At 35.7% G+C, this 15,071-nt stretch overlaps 1 protein-coding gene across 4 annotated transcripts in view; it reads right to left on the bottom strand.

The window, feature by feature from the left end:
* PPP3CC (protein phosphatase 3 catalytic subunit gamma) overlaps window positions 1-15,071 on the bottom strand; it is an 88,430-nt gene that overhangs the window by 15,005 nt on the left and 58,354 nt on the right. For 2 of the 4 annotated variants that reach the window (XM_018052297.1, XM_018052300.1), the window contains exons 9-11: window positions 12,821-12,946; window positions 11,835-11,906; window positions 839-865 (exon numbers count right to left, since the gene is read on the bottom strand). In XM_018052297.1, the coding sequence (XP_017907786.1) occupies window positions 839-865; window positions 11,835-11,906; window positions 12,821-12,946 (225 nt within the window). The remainder of the gene's footprint in view (window positions 1-838; window positions 866-11,834; window positions 11,907-12,820; window positions 12,947-15,071) is intronic. The other 2 variants (XM_018052298.1, XM_018052301.1) reach the window with 1 other exon arrangement.

Here is a 15,071-nt window from a genome sequence, read left to right as displayed (position 1 = left end):
GCAGGATGAAGTGCCTTTCTAAGTTAAAGAAATGGTTTTAAACAAAGAAATAAAGGCCAAAGTTTGTCTAAACAAACAAAAAACCCAGGAAGTTTTAAGGAGCAGGAGAAAAAAATAAAGATGAAGTAAAAAAAAAAAAAATGGAGGGGCCACAAAAAGGACAGAGTGAGCGGATTTATGAAGGAAGGAACTTACTGGTGCTTCTGAAAGGTAGAACACAGTGAAGAAGGAAATACGTATAAACAAAGACAGTTGCTACTACAGCAAAAATCTCTCTTGAGAATGCTGTGGGCCACCTTACGATGCAGGGCTTGGTCGGCCAAATGGCAAGGGATGACTTAAGCAGTTGTCTTCTACATGGAAACACAGCACACAGCTGGCTCTCCTGAACTGAGCAGGAGCTGCTTTTATTCTATCATCCTCACTTACACACTGCTGAGTTATTTCCAACCACAGACAGCTGTGCAGTAAAAACGAGGATGACAGGTAAGGTATTTTATAAAACATCAAAAAAGTTAACAGAAGACTTTGGGGCCTCTTCTCATACCAGATTTAGGAAACAGCTCACACACCAGAAGTCAATGTCCAGGCATGCATCAGGTGGCCGCATTCAAAAGTCAGAAACTAAGAAACGTGGCCTCTCCTTCCTCGCCCACCCAGCTCTGAAAATCCTGCAGGATCACACAGCAGGGGCCAGAGAAAACGTAAACATTAAAACAGAAAGGGAGGATGGAGGGCCTGTCTGAAATTACTCAACTATAACTAAAAAAGTCTAATTAATAGACTGTGATGAGACAGACAGCGAGTATTAAGCTCGTAGCACATTCTGTTCAGATACCTTTCTGAAAGCTTGAAATGTAGTGATCTTCAGGGAGAAGAGACACCAAGAAACAAGGAGATGGAAATAGAAATATGGGAAGAGAAATTTAAGTTTGCATGGAAGAGAGAGAGAAAAAAAATCAAAGTGAAATGCAATGAGAGAAGCAGGCTATTATCTTTATCAGCTCAGAAGAGACATCTTGGTATCATGATAGAATATTAAATTACAGACTTCTTGCATGGAGCCTTCAGAGTTTTAAATGAATTCACATCTCTTATTTTCCAACATATTCTATCCCCACAGATCATGAAGATAAAATCAGACAAGGAAAAAAGATATTATTTGCGTAACAAATAATGCTGAGAACACTGAACAAAGGACAGAATGAACAGCAGGTACATCTCTAAATGGAGGATCATGTTTTTGTATGATGGACACAATTATCTTCTCATCTCCTTCTGGAGATATTATAGTTTTTCCATGTTTAAATTTTATATCTTTAGAATCTCAAGTTCATCCATTTAGGCTGTTTTTTGCTGTTGCCTCAGAGACTCTACAGAGAAGTCCCATAATCATTGGTGTTTGCTCATCGTTAAGAATGACGGACTGGAAAGCTTTCTAACTGGTTGGTGGTTGACTGCTGTCTTTGAGCTTTCTGTGCACAGAGTGATCGGGTGGGGCTTTTTTCAGGGAATTTTCTGTATCAGTACTGAGAGTGCGTGCACATGTGCCTGTGTGTGTGTTAGCTGTTCAGTTGTGTCCGACTCTTGGTGACCCAATGGACTGTAGCCCGCCAGGTGCCTCTGTCCATGGGATATCCCGGGCAAGAATACTGGAGTGGGGATAGCCATTTCCCTCTCCAGGGGAATCTTTCTGACCCAGAGATTGAATCCGGCTCTCCTGCATTGCAGGCAGATTCTTTGAGCCACCAAGGAAGCCCATTGAGAATGCATGGGATCACTTAATTTACCCATTTTTGGCAAAGTTATCGGTGCCCTCAACTGTATCCCTGTCCAGAAATTCTTTGGTTTACACTTTTTTAGGTATTAGCCTCTGGTCTTGGGAGAAAAGACAGCTAGGACTTTAACTGTCTTTCAAATATCTTTTACCTGCTCTACTTATTTTAGCTAGGGGCCCACCTCCTCCTTCTCAATAGTCCCCAATTCTAGCAACTGGTGTAGTCTAGCAATTCCTCTGCTTTTTGAGGATTCTGTGCTGAACTCAGCATTCTCCATTACTAAGCCAGGCTTCAGCTTTCTTGAATCAGCCAAGTTAGTAATACTAATTCGTTTCCTGGCTTCCAAAATTCCTACAAAAATCTCTACATTTTTGTAGGCTTATAACTTTGGTAAAAAAAAAAAAACTCTATTGTGAAGTATGATAAACATACAGAAAAGTACACAAAACAAACACAGACTCAATGCTTTTTATTAAAACACAAATGGCCAAATAACCAGCCAGGACAATAAACAGAGCCTTATCAGCACCACAGATTTCTCCCTACTTGGGCCCCTCCTAATAATTAAGAGTCTCCCTCTTCCCAAAGAAAACTGTTCTCTTGACTTCTATTGGGATCACTTTCTTGCTCTTCTTTATAGTTTTACCATTTAAGCATGTATTCACAAGCACTAGTTTTAATTTTCTTTTCAATGTTAGGTAGTTGGGACAATCAAATAATGAATTTTTGTGTCCGGCTTCTCTTGTTCAACATTGTGTTTTTAAGATTCACCCATGTTTCCTCTGTTCCTACAGTTGACTGTCACTGTTGTGTACAATTCCGCTATAAGAATATGTCACAGTCTATTTATCCTTTTCACTGTCAGTGGTCATTTGGGTTGATTCCAATTTTTGGCTAATTCAGCTGCTATGAATATTCTGGTGTATTTCTCTTAACTGCACATATTTCTGCTAAGTACACTCCTAGAGTTAGACTGCTCAGATATAAGGTATGTATATGTTCAACTTTGGATAACGGTTTGGCATTATCTACTAAAGCGGATGTACCAATTTATACTTTAGTATATGAGCATTCCTGTTGCTATACATTCTGGTCAACATTTGGTGTTATTCAAGTTTAACTTTAGCCACTTTGGTAGGTATGCAGAATCACCCATTGTGGTTTTAATTTGCACTTTCAAAATGACTAATGTGGCTGAATAACTTTTCCTATTTTTATTGGCCATTTGGATATCCTCTTTTACGAAGTGCTCATTCAAGTCTCACCTCACTGATCTGTAGTTTTTTATATATTCTGCAAGTGAACTGTTTGTTGGTTGTATAGCAAATACCCTCCCCCATTCTGTAGCTTGTCTTTTTTAAAAAAAAAAACAAACATTTATTTATCTGGCTGCTCCAAAGGTCTTATTTGTGCTTTCCATCTTCATTGAAGTATGTGGGATCCTTAGTTGTGGCGTGTGAACTCCTTAGTTGCAGCTTGTGGGATCAAGTTCCCTGACCAGGGACAGAAGCTGGGCCCCCAGGCATTGGGAGTGCAGAGTCCTAGAGCCACTGGACCACCAGGGAAGTCCCTGTAACTGTCTTTACACACTTAGTCTTCTGATAAACACAAGTTCTAATTTTTAATGCAGTCCAGTAATTTCCTATATTGTTAGTGTTTTTTGTGTATTGTTTAAGAAATTTTCCTCTACTTCAAGGTCATGAATGTATTCTATGTAATACATATTAGAAGCTTTATTGTTCTGCCTATCATATTTGGATGTGTTAGTCCATCTGGAATTTATTACTGGGTTTAGAATACAATAGGGGTTAGTTAGGTTTAATTTTTTTCTCAAATAGATATCCTCAACCATACCAATACCATCGTTTTCCTATTATTCTGCAGAGACACCTCTAGTGTAAATCAAGTGTCTATATACATGTGGATCTGTTTCTGGATTCTCTGTTTTGTTTCACTCCTCCTCTGTCCTTGAGCTAGTAATTCCAGTTACTTTCTTCTTTGATCTTAGATTTCCGTATGAATTTCAGAAACTACCCTTAGAAGTTCCATATATATTTTAGGGTCAAATTGTTAATATCTGACTTTGTATTGAATCTGTACATCAATCTGGGAATAACGTATCTTTATAACACTAAGTCTTCCAATAATCTGTGGACATGGTATTTCTATTTATTTAGATGTCCTTTAATTTCTCTAATAATGGTTTAGTTTGTTGCTTAGAGGTATCACACATCATTTGTTAGGTTTATCGCTAGGAATGATATTGTCAATGGCAGCTTTTTAAAAATTTCATTTTGTTTGGTGCTGGCAAATAGAAATACAATGATTTTTGCTTTCTGACTTTGTATCCAGCAGCTCTGCTACATCTGTTTATTGATTCTAATAAACAATCTATAAACTTTTAAATTGCCTCTCTATATAATCATATAAATAACAATCTATAAATCTATAAATAACGATCTATAAATAAATGATCGTTTTGTTTCTTCCTCCTCAATTTTATACCTTGTATTTCTTTCTATTTCCTTACTGTACTGGCTATGACTTCTAATAAAATATTATAAAGAGGTTTTGATAGCTGGCATCCTTGTCTATTCCCAATCACTAAGGAAAGCTTTCAATATTTCACATATGATATTTGCTATAGGTTTTCACAGATACATTTGTCAGATTAAAGAACTCCTTTCTAAACCTAGTTTAAGAGATCTATTGTACATGAAGGATGAATCTCATCCAATGCCATTTCTACACCTGGTGAGGTAACGATTTTTCTCCATTTTTTCCCTTAATGCAGTGAATTATATTAATTGATTGATTGATTAAAAAAAAAAATTTGACCATGCCTGCAGCATTCAGGATCTTAGTTTTCCAACCAGGGATCAAACTTGTGTCTCCCGCATTGGGAGCATGGAGTCTTAACCACTCAACTGCCAGAGAAGTTCCTGTTGATTGATTTTTTAATATATGTATTTTTTACTTTTCAATAGTTTTAGATGTATAGAAATGTTAAGGTAGCATAGATAATTTCCATATACCCTCTCCTTGTTTCCACTATTATTAGTATCTTACATTAGTATACCCTGAATGAATTTTGAATGCTAAATCTTCAAACATGTTGAATAAGTTACATTTTTCTAGAAATCTATTTTATCTAAGTTTTAAATTTTACTAGTATAAATGTATTCTTGTTATTTTCTTAATGTCTATAGGATTGGTAATGAATGTTGCCTTCTTTTTCAGTTCTGTCATCGCTATTTTTGTCTTCTTTACCAGGGATTTATCAATTTGATTGAAATGGGTACATTCTGGTTTTACTGCTCCTCTCTCCTATATTTTATTTATTTAGTTAGTTTTTGAGGGGTGCACTGCATAGCTTGTGGGATCTTACTCTCCCGACCAGGGATTGAACCCAGGCCCTCAGCAGTGAAAGCACAGAGTTCTAACCACTGGACCATCAGGGAATTCCCTATGCTGTATTTCATTTTGTTTTCTTATGCTTTCCTTAACTTCTTCATATCATTCTACCTGCCTTCTTTAGGTTTAATGTGCTAGCCCCTTTTTCTCTTAACTTCTTGAGACAAACTTTGATTTTTCACCATTCTTCTTTTCCAACATATGCATTTAAGGCTATAAGTTTTCCTCTAAATATGATGTTAGATGCATCCCTCAAGCATTACTGTTTATTTTTGTTCAATTTAAATCATTCTGTATTTAAGCACTGATTTTACAACATGTGATATAAAGGTCAACTAAATTTATAATTTAATTTGTTCATGTAAATTGCCTTCAAAATACACTGCAGCTAGGATGTGCCAGGAGAATCCCAGGGACAGGGGAGCCTGGTGGGTTGCCGTCTATGGGATCACACAGAGTCGGACACGACTGAAGTGACTTAGCAGCAGCAGCAGGATGTGTATAAAACTTTACATGCATTTTGGAAGGAATCACACAGAAACAGTTGCTTTTTCAACAAAATTAGCCAGTTTCACATCCCTTTTGGTCAGTCTCCCACAGATATGTGAGGTGAGAGGCACATGGACCTTGTACACATTGAACCATTCTAGGTAATGATTCATCTTCTCCATTTGTAGGTAACTTGAGACATAAAACCAGATGCCTGATTACAATCTCTGAAAGAGAACTCCCTGTTGACGGCATCTCTCGCACTTAATTCTGACCATCCAGCTGCTTTAAGGTCCAGCATAACTCAGTTCCTCTCCTATGGTGTCAACCAGTGAACATCTGCTAAAGCTCTGGTTCCAGTGCCAAACCCACACCTGTCTGGTGCACTGCCTGCCCTCAAGTTTTAATGTGTACTGCTTTTCATTTTCTGTTCAGATTTTTTTCAAATTTTAATTGTGATTTATTATTTGACTGCTGGATTACTAAGTATATTTTAAAATCTCCTAAAATATGGTGGTGTTCTAGTTATCTTTTTGTATTGATTTATATCTTATCTGCCAGAGAAGGCAATGGCACCCCACTCCAGTACTCTTGCCTGGAAAATCACATGGATGGAGGAGCCTGGTGGGCTGCAGTCCATGGGGTCGCTAAGAGTCTGACACGACTGAGTGACTTCACTTTCACTTTTCATTTTCATGAATCGGAGGAGGAAATGGCAACCCACTCCAGTGTTCTTGCCTGGAGAATCCCAGGGACAGGGGAGCCTGGTGGGCTGCTGTTTATGGGGTCGCACAGAGTCAGACACGACTGAAGTGACTTAGCAGCAGCAGCATATCTTATCTGCATATAGTCAGACTATAGTCACTGTGATTTTAATGCTTTGATACATGAAACTTGCTCTTAACCCAGAACATTTCTTGTAAAGGTCCAGTCTTGTAAGTATTCATGCGTGTTTGAAAAGAAAGCATAGTCGGTATGTTAGGTGCTTTCTCTTTCTATGTCGAGTGCTGTTGTCTGTCACTAAGTTGTGTCCAACTCTTTGCGACCCCACACACCAGGCCTCCCTGTCCTTCACTACCTCCCAGAGTTTGCTCAAATTCATGTCCACTGAGTCAGTAGGTCAAGTTTATTATTTGCATTCCAATTTTCTACAACATTCTTAGTTTTGTTTGTCTGCTTATTCTGCCAATCCCTGAAAAATATTTGTTAAATTCTCTTATCACTGTGGACATTTCTATTTCTCATTGCACTTTGGTTAATCTTTGCTTTATATATTATGAAGCCATTTTACTAATTCACACGAACAAAAATTTTTCATCGTTTTATTTCATGTAATTTTTCAGTATTTATTTTTATTTATTTATTTGGCTGTGCCGAGTCTTAGCTGCAGCACACGGGATCAATGATCTTTTTTTACAGCATGAGAACTCTTAACTGTAGCAAGTGAGATCTAGTTCCCTGGCCAGGGATCAAACCCAGGCACCCTGCACCAGAAGCATGGAGTCTTAGCCACTGGACTACTAGGGAAGTCCTTATTTCATGTAATATTAATCTATCTACAACAGCTTTTCTTTGGTTAGTAGTAATATAATATTATTCTTCTTTTACTTTCTGTTCTTTCCTTCTTTTATAAAAAGTAGTAATATATTCTTCTTTTACTTTCAAATTTTCTGTCTTTATGCTTTCTCTCTTATAAAACATCATAGTGTTTTTTTCTTTTGTTTAATCTTTCCTGACTATCTTTTATCTATTTACATGTGATGAAGTTGCTGACATATTTATCATCATTTATTTATCCTATCTGCCATAGTGTTATAAGTACCTTCCCTCCTTTCCTGCCATCTAGACTTTTTTTTTTTTTTAACATTTATTAATTTGGCTGTGTTGAGTCTTAGCTGCAGCATATACAGGATCTTTAGTTGTGGCATGTAGGGTCTAGTTCCCTGACCAGGGATAGAACCTGGGACCCCCTCCCTGCATTGTGAATGTAGAGTCTTAGCCACTGGACCACCAGGGAAGTCCCCTAGACTATTTTTTTATTATAGTCATTTTTCCCCCTATAATGTAAAGATTACACACTTTAAAAAATCTTCTTGAAAACTACTCTGCATATTATACCATGCATCTCTTACTTATCAAAATACAATGTTAACAGGTACTTTCCGCCACCTTCCCCAGATAATATAAAGTCCTCACACCGTTTAACCCTATCCCACTGCCAACTACTACTGTCATATATTTTAATTATCATTTAAATTCAGTAAAACATTATTATTATTATTTAATAAGGTCTGCATTCATTTTATTTACCTACGTATTTTCTACTATTCTTGTTATTTCTTCCTGACTCTCCAAGCTTCCATCTGGTATTTTCCTTCTGTTTGAGTGATATTCTTTAGAATTCCATTTAGTGTGGGTCTCCTGGTATTTCTTCTAGTGTAACTTTTACAGGGAGGAATACCTGAAAAGTGCTTATTTCTTCATTTTTAAAGGATATTTCTGCTAGGTATAGAATTCTAGGTATACCAATTATCATCTTTAAGTGCTTTGAATATGTTAGTCCATGGTTTCCTCCTTCCATTGTTTCCATTAAGAATACATTGTCAGTTTAACTGTTCTCTTTTGAAAGTAATATTTATTTTAGCCTGGTCCAGTTAAGATTTTTTTCCCTTGTCTTTCATCTGAAGCACTTTCACTGTGATGTACTTAGATATTATTTTCTTTGTATTTATTCTGCTTTTGTTTTGGGGACTTCTTCAATCTGCGGCTTAACTAATCAGTATTAAAAAACTTTTATCCATTATCTCTTCAAATACTGTTTGTACCCCATCCTCTCTCTCTCTTCTCTAGGATTGATTCCAAACACACAGTTGATACCTGTTCACTGTGTCTTCCATGTCTCTTATACTTTTTCTGAGTATCTTATTCTTTCTCTTTGTGATGTATTCTAGGTTGTTCCTCCTGACCTATATTCTAGTTCATTTATTCTCTGTTTAGCTTTACTGAGCCTTCTATTAATTCATCTGTTAAGTTTTTTTTATTTTTCATTCTTAGAATTTTCTTTTGGTGCTTTATCAGCTCTGCTACATTCCATTTTTATAATTCACAGTTCTCTGCCAAAATTTTTACTTTAGTCGTTTACATTCTTGAACATAGTTAGCATTGTTTAATTTTTTAGCATAGTTATTTTAAAGCTTGGTCTGATAAAGCTAACATCTGAAGAACTTAGGGGTCTGCTTTTATTTCTCACTCTTTCTGCTCATTTTCGTTTGTGTTGTTATGTCTTCTCATGTATCTACTTATTTTGGGTTGTGAGCCATGTATTATATTTGGAAAACTGCAGCAGTTTAAGGTTCTATATAATGCTATCTTAGTCTGAAAACGTTTGCTTTTGCCAGATGCTTGGGACTACCTTATTTAAATTTCAGAGACTGAAATGATTGAGGATAGTCCCTTTCAGGGAATTATACTTCTAGCTCACCCTTACTCTTACATAGATACAAGCTTTAGGGGCCCAAAACCAATGAGCAGAAGTTTACCCATACTCTACCCATTTTTGACAAGTCACAAACTCCCAACTTTCTCAGCTTCTATCAAGAGGGCTGGTCAATCTCTTAGCCCCCTCTTTTGAAATTCATGAATGTGTTTAGGAGAAAATTAGTCCCAAATGTGACCAAATGTCTTACTTCTCTGGATGTATGCTTTTCCTCAGATCTCTACTTGGTAGTTCTTTTTCACTTTCTTAGCTTTCTGAATGCCTCTGAAGCAACTTTAAAAAATATTTTGTCTAGCTTTTCTACTTGTTTTAAGAGTCAGGCTTGGTTTGAACTGTCTGGCATTATTAAAGCAAAAATCCTTAGCTTTTATATCACTTGGATAAAACCAAAATTGTAGTTTTAGTGTGGTTTCAGGAAGGAATGGATTTAGAAGTATGCTCAATTCACCAGCTTACCCTAAAAGGTTAGTCTTCATTGCCCTTCAGAAAAAATTTTTGTTAAAGCCTGTATCAGTTTATAGTCACATACCTTGTTAAAAAAAAGAGGAAATGAGAAGATTCTATACATTTACTTTTGTACTTAATATCTAAGTACACTTTCCATATCAGCACCAATAGCTTTACTTCATTTTTTCACTTTTTAATGACTGTACTTCATACCATTCAATCTAACTCAACAAATATTTACCTACTATGCTCATTTACTTACTCTACTTGGTTCTGAGGTGATAATGGTAAGCAAAAACTAATTTTGTCCTCATTACTCAAATCCCTGTTGAGTGACTTGTAACAATACACGTATATTAACAGTAAAAATAAATGCAAAATTGTAACTCTATCAAATGCTAAGAAGTTAGCACCATTGATAAGAGAACACATCAGGGGTGTTGGGTCTAATCCGGGAAATCAGAAATACCTTCCATGACGAAGTGGCAATAAGTTGAATAGGAACTAACTAGAAGAGAAGTGGGAAGGAAAGGAGGCTTACTGCAAGGAAATAATCTAACTCTATGTTGAGAATCTACCATATGGATACATCATAATTGATTTACCCAGCTCTCCACTGAGGGATATTGTGATGTTTGAATCTTTTGCTACTATATATGATAATTTGATAAATATTCCCAAATATAATTTTTGGTATAATATAGGAATCTCATTCTTACGATAATCAAGGATACATATAATAGCATTAATACATACAAGAGAGTTCACAATAATTTCCACTTAGATTAAAATACAAAATTTACTAGATGTATTTCTTACATATTTCATCCTTTCCTAACTTGAATTCTTTGTTTTAATTTTCACTTGGCTGCACTATTTTCACAAGAACTGGTTCCCTGCAGTGATCTCCTATCCCATTCTTAAAGGTAAACATAGTTATGCCCCATCTGCTCTGCACCTTCAATGTGGAATTTGAAGCATAAGTATGGTCAGGACTTTCATCTATATTCTCAAAGTAAGCTGGGCTTTCTTCACAACACAGATACTTCATCCTAACAGCTGAGTGAATCACCTTAGTATAAGCTTGGAGAGAATGAGGCAGTCAGAGGTTTATGCTAAGGTGCCACCATCTTTTCAGAATCTCCTGCATTCTCAGGTGAGTTAGGATCTATCTTTAAAATCAAATCTCACACAAATTACTAGAATAAAAAATTTGGCTACATAAACAAAATGTAACTATATAAAAATCTCTCAGGCTAATAAGAAAAACAAACAAGCACGTAACAGTACAAAAGTGGGAAAAATGCATGAATGGACAACTCACAAAAAAGAAATAAAAGAGGTCAATAAGCACAAGAAAAAATGCTCATTAGTCATCATAAAAATAAAAGTTTAAATTAAAAAAACACAAGACTATAAACATTATAATAAGTAGTATTTAAAAGAGCACTGCGAACTGTGTTGCACATGCAAAATGTAAACTGTTACAGCCTTTCCAGGTTATCTGTGTCTAAATTAAAATTATAAGTACTAATTGACACAGATTTTCAATTTGTAGAAATCTATCCTATGGAAATAATCAAGAAAGTATTATTTTTCATTTCCTAATAGTGCTTTCTTTCATACCACATGTCAACATTTGACTTTATTGTTTGTTTGTTTTTCCCACCACTAGAATACAAGCTTATTGAGAGCAAGGGCCTATATAGTTCTTGGCACATATAAGGCTTATAATAAATGCTGATTGTTGGACAGAATATGCAAGGGTTTATCTATAAAAATTTTCAAAACTGAAGTTTTAAAAGGAAAAAGTTGGAAAAAATTCAAAATCCATCAGCAGAGGATTGGTTAAAACAAAGAATAATCAACATGGACAACTATGTACCCACTGAAAATTAGTCTACAAAAATACCAGTAAATGTATGTGATGCTATCACATGACTTTATTTTTGTTAAAAAGAAAAAAAGAGGAGAAAAAAGATGCTAATAACAGGATTTATATCACGATGTTAACAGTGGGCATCTATGAGATGGTAGAATTACTGGTGACTTTTTCCCCTTATTTATGGCTTCCTGTATTTTTTGAATTTTATTTTTCTACAACAAACATAATTATTTTTTAATAAGGCAAAGAAAATTCTCCAAAACAAACTAAAACCCAAACCAAAAGTTCTTCATTTCTAGTTCAGAGAAGGAAAAGGCAAGTTTACCTTCAAGTTCATCATCGGAAATCAATTCATCATCAGAGCATATGTTGAGAATGTTAACCAGCATCTCTGTAACTAGATGATAAGACAAAAGAGTCCAAAATTTGTATAATTAATAAGGCACTTTCTCTAAAAGGATGTGGATATATAAATAAACATATATATTTTAAATAAACACAGATAAAAATGACTGATTGTTTTGCTGCTCAGAGTAGCTTAAGGAGCAACACTAAATGCAGACCTTCAAGTTTATACAGATTTGGGGGAGATTACTTGCTCTAGTTAAAGTACAGAGTCTTTGAAGATTCCAATGCTTAACAACTTGATTTCATTTTAGACCTTTTCTACACTGATACACACAGGAGAAGATTTCCTCCCATTTTACAAAGAAAGGAAGCCGCCAGGCCTATGTACAGCAGGCTGACAGATTTGCATAGCTCATCTGCTCGTGCTCAGTCACTCTTGTCTGACTCTTTGTGACCCCATGGACTGTAGCCCTCCAAATGCCTCTGCCCACGGAATTTTCCAGGTAGGAATACTGGAGCGGGTTGCCATTTCCTTCTCCAGGGATCTTCCTGACCCAGGGATTGAACCTGCATCTCCTGCATTGGCAGGAGGATTCTTAACCACTGTGCCACCTGGCAAGCTTATTTGTATAGATGCACAAATAGAATTCTAAGGATAAATCTTCCCATTTAAATCTCTTTCTCACTGAAGGAAAGGTTATTTTACTGTTACTTACGTTATTCTAACATCTTGATCATACAAGGCCAGCTAGTTTAAATTGATACTTAGAATAAGAAAATCATAATCAACTAGAATCATAATTTAAAATCCAATAAGCGCCACTTAAAAGTCTTTGTAGAGAACAATGAAAACAAAAAACACTTCTGATAACTTTAAGAAAAACACTTCTGAACCATCAGGGAATGCATGCAAGTAGGAGGGTGTTACTAGTTAGGATAACTTATCTGTCTTAGTTCTCTTACCTTTTTCCCCGACAAAAGGCAAAGACCACGTGAAAACATCCATAAAGTTTGGAAGCCAGTAGGGGTGTGGAGAACAGTTAAACTGCCTGATATTCATGACGTTGTTTTCATATTTTAACACAGCAGCTAAAAAAGAAAAAGAAAAATATCTGGCACAGAGGAACAGGACATGGTAACTGGTATACTGGATACAGCTGTGTACCTACTACCCAGATTTCAGGAACTGACTTTCCATTTATAAATTTAGGACTCATGGAAAATCTTACAGCATGCTGTACAGTTCATTCTTTTAAGAATTATCCCAAGGAACAAAGCTACCTGAAGAGCTCATATAATAAAAGTACAAAAGAAACTTAAGCTCTGATACTTCAAAGGTCTTGCATGGTAACTATCTATAGAAATCTCAGATTCCACATGAGAAAAATTTCATCATGATTTCCCTTTATAGGCCAAATGGTTACAATTACAACTTTCCTTTGAGGGCAAACATTTCTCATTAAATGAACACAGCCTGTTTTCCTAGTCATTAGCCAGGGCCAAAGATTTTATAAACTCTCTAGGAGTTTATAACAGCAGTTATTAACTCATAGTAGGGAATACAGATAGATGGTAAACTTGGAGCAATTTAACAAGGTTCAAAGTAGATTAAATCACTTCTCCATACAATATGTGAATAAAAAATTGCCCATCTCTCCTATACATAGTCAGTATATTGCTCACGCTTTAAATGTTTAATATTAACTGGTTCATATACATATATTGCACACACACATACTTTAGTACCAAACTGATTTTCTTTATACTTAAAATTTTTTAAAAATCCAATCCCTTAGTTTGCATCACCAGCAATGCAATGTGGTTTGCATTATTCTCTTAAATTATTCTTGGTATGATCATAAATAGAATAGGGTACAATAGTTCTCTAGAAATGACAGGTATAATCCATCTCCTGATTCCTGTCTCTTTGGTTATTAAAGATAGCCTAGTATTCTCAAATTTTTAAGTCACTGAATATTTAAAACGTTTACCATAGACTATTAAATAAATATATGAAAACAGGATTTTCAGCTTTTAGGATGCTTCTAATACTGGTACAATGTACATGTCCCATTATTTTCATGTATATGTATTTTATTTAAGTTAGATGAGTATATAAATATTCAACAATTCCCTCAATCTACACAAGAAAGAGAGATGGAAGGTGGACACAAAAATAGAAATAGAGATCTTTAAAAATCATGACTTAAAGGTCTTTCACATAACCAGTAGAACTATTGATAAAAAAATGTCTGTTCGTACCAATAAGTCTAAAGAATATGCAAGAAAGAAAAGCAACAGAAAAAGAAGGAGGAAAAGGGGGACAGAGTCATCTTCTTCAAGAAGAATAATTAAGCATCACTAGAGATTATTTTAAATGCCACATTTTCTTCCTTCCCCAGCCCCCTAAAAGGTTAAGAAATGACCAAGGAAAACAAGATAGTTGCAAGGTAAAGGATGTTACCAATTAAGTCAAGGCCGACAAAAAAACTCAGATTCAACTGGACTCTAAAATAGTTTACTAATGGAATGATCAAAACAAGACCAGATTAGAATGAGGCAAAGAACAAGCTGGCAGTTAGTTAAGCTAGTAAAGTGATTGCTGATTTAGATGACATGTTTTAGCTTAGCATACTGATAAATCCACTGGCCAATCAATAGACACTTTTAATAGCAAGGTTAATCAAGGGAGTGAGAAGGGAAAGTCTTCATCACAGATACGAGGGTGAGGGACAGACTGTCCTTGAGGAAGTCTGACAGCATGAGAGGCACATACCATTCATAAGGGAGGAAACAAAAACAAAAACCAAGTTTCTATTAGGAAAAGGGAAATAAGAAAGAATGGACTTAGGGAGAAGCGAGTACTGAAGGATAGCCGAGACTCAGAAAAGAATGATGAGAAGGAAAGCCAAAATGTAAGACTGGAAGAGAATTTAAGTCAAAGAAATGCCTTTTAAAAATGGACAGCATGTCACTAAGGACATCCAGAGATAACTGATCCAAATCAGAGTGAAATGAGATGTGCCATTTCACAGCTGACTTTGAAATAGAGGAAATAAGTATAGCATGGACCTCTTTTACACTTCTCTCCCCAACTGCATATACAAGATATGACTATAAAGTAATGAGACTTAAGAAACCATCAACGACAAACACACCAGACCTTATATATCAGATGAGTGTGGTCCTTTGATGTAATCACACCAGGCACAAT

The sequence above is a fragment of the Capra hircus genome, chromosome 8 (genome assembly GCF_001704415.2).
Source record: "Capra hircus breed San Clemente chromosome 8, ASM170441v1, whole genome shotgun sequence".
Lineage (NCBI taxonomy): Eukaryota > Metazoa > Chordata > Mammalia > Artiodactyla > Bovidae > Capra > Capra hircus.
This window is presented reverse-complemented; position numbering and strand designations above follow the sequence as displayed.